Source organism: Belonocnema kinseyi, chromosome 9 (genome assembly GCF_010883055.1).
Source record: "Belonocnema kinseyi isolate 2016_QV_RU_SX_M_011 chromosome 9, B_treatae_v1, whole genome shotgun sequence".
Classification (NCBI taxonomy): domain Eukaryota; kingdom Metazoa; phylum Arthropoda; class Insecta; order Hymenoptera; family Cynipidae; genus Belonocnema; species Belonocnema kinseyi.
Window position 1 is genome coordinate 48,872,349 of NC_046665.1, and position 4,860 is coordinate 48,877,208.

The window sequence follows — 4,860 nt, forward strand, 5'->3', positions numbered from 1 at the left end:
ACAAGAATTTTTTCACAACTTAAAAAGAAATAAATAAATAGATTTAAAAAATATTGATTGAAGACCATGTAGAGAAAAATAGCTAACATCAATTATAATTATTTCTGACAGATATTATCTAAGTGGCGGGTTTTCTGAGCTGTAGCTAAAGTGCCTTAATGTTTATATTGAAAATAAAAATAACTAAATAAGAAATAATGAAATGAAATTTGTATACGTATTTTTTTCTTCTCATAATACCAAGGAAAATATTAAAATTCTTCATCTAATAAGCCCAAGTTAAAGGCAAAATGTCAAATTTGTACCCATATTTTGCAAAAGAATGTGAAATTTGGATTTTTTCGAAAAATTAGAATAATTCTGGAAATAAATAACATTAAAAACATCGTAAAAAATAATAAAATAAATTTTGTACACAAAAATGCTTTCGTCGCAATTCTGCGAAAAAAAATCAAATTCGGCATCTAATAAGCCCAAGATGATGGAAAAATATCAATTATATAAAAACACCTTCGAAAGAAAAATCAAATTTTGATGTTTTCAAAAAATTAAAAAAACTCTGGAAACAATTAACATAAAAAAGTTGATAGCGTGAAAGGTAGTAAAATTTTGCATCCAGTAAACTAGAGTTAAAGGCAAAATGACCTTTTAAAAAATATACATTGCAAATAACCGTCAAATTTAGATGTTTAAAAAAAACTAGATTAACACCGAAATTAATTAAAATTCAAACAAATAAATAAAGAGTGATCAAATAAAATTTTCACACGAAAAGTTTTCCTTTAAAACACCGCGGAAGATAATAAAATTCTGCATACAGTGAGCTTAAGTTGAAGAAAAAATGTAAATTTTATAAAAAGATATTCCAAACAAAAAAACTTAAAATTTCGTCCCTACAAGAAATTAAAATAAATCTAAAAATAATTAAGAATCAGACAAAAATTAAATATAAAAGAGTGAAATAAGCTTTTTAAATGCAATTTTTTCCTCATAATACCTCGAAAGGTAAGAAGAATATGCATCTAATAAGTGCAAGTTCAAGGCAAACTTTTAATTTTATAATAATATGTTGCAAAAAAACGACAACTTACGATATTTTCGAAAAAGTAGAATGCCTATGCAAACAATTAACACTTTAAAAATAAATAAATTAAAAATTATGAAATAAAACTTTTACGCATAAGTATTCCCCTCTAAATACCGTGACAGGCAATACAATTCTACATTTAATAAGCCCAAGTTTAAGGCAAAATATAAGATAAGAAAGATAAGAATAACTCTGGAAACAATTAACATTTGAAAACTGATAAGATGTAATAAAATAACATTTTTTCACAATATTTTTTTCTGTATATCACCGTAAAAAGCAAGAAGATTCTGCATATAAAGAACCCAAGTTGGAGGAGAAATGTGAAATTAAAAAAAAATATCTTGCAAAAAAGCATCTAACACCCCAAGTGCAAAAAAATCTGCGTTTTTTAAAAAGACGTTACAAAAAAACTTCAAGTTTTTATGTTTTCTACAAATCAGAATAGCTCTTAAAATAATTAATATTATTTAAAATTCGTGATCTTATTTTAAAGGAAAGTTACCATCGCATATTTCTACATGTTTATAATATTTATAAACCAAATTTGCACATAGATTCTGCGCTAGGATCAAACTTGGTGCAAAAAAGTCAACAAATCTACCAAACTTATACTTTAAACAAACTTTTGAAGAATCATTATTCATGATATTGTAATACATATTAGTAACATTTATGAAAATTTTATTTTTTCCATCCTTTTAAATTATATCGTGAGTAGAATTATTATTTAAAATTGTACGACTTTTTCTCACAAAGTTTCTCCCTTTAGTAGAATCTAGGAAGAAATATAGAAAATATTTTAAATAACTAGGAAAATACAATAGAAAAATACTTTCAAATGAGCTGAAGAAATTGAAAAAATATCATTTATTTGGAGAATTATTACAATTTTTCTGAAAAATTTGAATTTTAGGCATTTTTAAATCTTTTTTTATAAAATGGACATTTTTTCCTTAGTTTAAGCTTATTATTGAGGCTATTAATTTTTAATCGAATTTTTAGGTCCATAATATTTATTTTAAAAACAATTTTCTTAAATCTGCATTTTTTGTTATGCTAATTTTACAATATTCTTTGAAATTAAAAAAAAGATACTTTTTAAATTTAGTATTACAAAAATTGATTTAATTTTTTTAAATTTTGATAGAAGGTTTCTCATTGTTTCGAAATCCACAAACAAAATATAAAATAATAGTTAAAAATGACGACTCTTTCTGAAAATAATGTTCTTTTTTAAATTTCCGAAATACTGAGGAAAATCAGAAAAAAAATGGTTCCATTCAAAGAGTCTTCGAAAGGAAATTGTTTTGTTTGGGTCTTCTTTTCCCTGTTTAATTATAATAAAAATAAATTAATAATATTTTAATTTTGATTAATTAGGTTTACAATTAATTAAAAATATTTAAGAGAATATTTTTAAGCCTAATATACTCATAAGTTAATGTCAATTAATATTTTTGAATTTTTAAAAATCAAGTTGAGTTTTTTGTTCAATTAAATCTTAATTTCTAATACTGAATGCATTTTTAAAATTACTTTGTTGAGTCGTAATAGAGAGAATTCTTTCATTGATATTGGATTCATATAAAACAAGAAAGTCAAGGTAATAACTGCCAATTATTAGTTAATTATGTTACAATAAATGTAACTCCATCTTTGAAATCTTTATTTCCTAGTCTTACATAATTAATAGATTAATTTATTTTTATTTTCTAATAAATTTTTATTCACTTTCTGTTCAATAACTTTTATGAGAATATTATGTTTTACGGAATTTTGATTTTTAATTTATGCATTTCATATCCAATAATACTGATAAACTGTTATTTTCAGGAGCTTTGCCGGAAGCTTTAGCGACAGCGTGTGCAAAATGTTCAAAAAGTCAAATAGAAGGATCAGTGAAAGTGATTCGATACCTCAGGTAGAAAAATTTATCTTTCAATTTTGCAATATACTTCTATATGGATAAAACAATATTTATATTTGAAAATGTTTATTTTATACCAAAATATTTGTGAAGAGACAGCGAAAAATGTACTCAATTTCTCTTTTAATTTCGAAAACGAAATTTAGGACTTTCTCTGGGAACAAAATGGTTAGTTATTTAAGTACATATTCCAGAGAAGAAATAATTGTACAAATGTTCTCGCGTTCGTTTTCAGTACGATAGCAGTTAGCGAAATGTGAATTACTAGAACTTTCAAAAATACGCGTGAAATCGTTTGCGACGACAATTTAGACAAAGAGAGTATTACTATGGTATAGAGAACAGGAAACTTGCGCATGCCATGAACACTAATGTTGGATATATGCTTCCTAAGTGATTTAACCTATTGTATGTATTTAGAGTTCAAACTACTTTCATCACTTAATTTCAACCTAAAAAATATTGGAAGCAACAGAAAGCGAAAAATTTTGATTGTCGTATTTTTGAAAGTTATCTTCTTTCACATTTATTTATTTTTTAGGCACATAATATGAATAAACCCAGGCGGGAAAATTATACTTTGTCTGAAATATTATATATAATTTTAATTTGTTTGATAAATTTGTTCTATGAAACGAATTAATATTATACATCATTTTTCCACTACGTACAAACTATATAACATTTACGCCTGGGAATTGTTACATTGTTCAATTAAAAATGCATACAACATGTAACTGATGGGCTGGAATATATTTTTTTAAGATTTTCAAATTTATTAAAACAGGTAATATATTGATACCATGAATAACCAAAAGTAATGTCCAGTAGGTAAGAGTTAAAGTGAGGAAAACAATGTTTATAATGTTATAAACAAACTATTGAATGAAAGTAATTTTTCGCCCTTAAACGCGAAAATGCTTAATTTCCCAATCTTCACAAAATGGACAAGTGACTTCCGAGGCTACTCCCCTCAACATGAAAGCCGCCACTCCGTTGAGGTGATCTACCGTTTAAAGTGGATTCTGAACCATCAAAGCCCCGGTAAATGTACGTGTAAAAATTTCAATGTGCTCTATAATGCACTGAGAAAAATGAATAGTTGAGGCTACTATCTAGCATTCATTGGTTCTTACAACTGTTCAATTAGTAACAGCAACCATGCAAATAGTTGGTTTAGGAACCCGGTAGTAGTACCCTTGACTAGTTTACGTTAGTAATGTTTTAGTATTACAAGTTACTAATTAATTAGTCAGGTACGATTGGGAATGCGACAAACGTACCAACTTTCCTATGATAAAACGAGGAAGAACGTTTAGACATGGCCGTCATAACTCGCTGCTCACTTGATGTCTCGTTCGATTATGGACCTTTGTCTATATAAATAATGAAAGTATGAAAAGTGTGGAAGGTTGAAGCTTCAAAGATTATTTTAAAGCATTCGGAGGTATATATAAGAAATTGTAAAATCGAACGAATATAAAGTATTACTGGAAATCTTCACCTTCAAAATGCATCTGCAATTAGAAAGATCTTAGTGGACATAGGTACACATTTTTTTTAAACGTCTTTTCAGCTGAACTGATGTGAGCGCCCCTATAAGATGTCCTAAAAAAATATTCCCGCTTGCCCACTGCGTCTTTTTAATTCATATTTCGATAATGTAGTTATAGCTATTTGAATTAGTCTATGTAACAAATAAATAATAGTTACGAGGGTAGTTCAATAAGTCCTTAGAATAAAGTATAAAAACAATTTTTTTTGGGTAAATTTTTTTTTTATTTTTCAACATAATCTCCTTGAAGCTCTATACACTTGGTCAATCGCTTTTCAAGTTTTTTTA

At 26.5% G+C, this 4,860-nt stretch overlaps 1 protein-coding gene across 1 annotated transcript in view; it reads right to left on the minus strand.

Moving 5' to 3' along the window:
• Positions 1 to 4,860, minus strand: part of LOC117180529 (ejaculatory bulb-specific protein 3-like) — a 26,455-nt gene that overhangs the window by 19,297 nt on the left and 2,298 nt on the right. Inside the window, exon 4 of the mRNA XM_033373027.1 lies at positions 2,627 to 2,700. Within this exon, the coding sequence (XP_033228918.1) occupies positions 2,627 to 2,700 (74 nt within the window). The remainder of the gene's footprint in view (positions 1 to 2,626; positions 2,701 to 4,860) is intronic.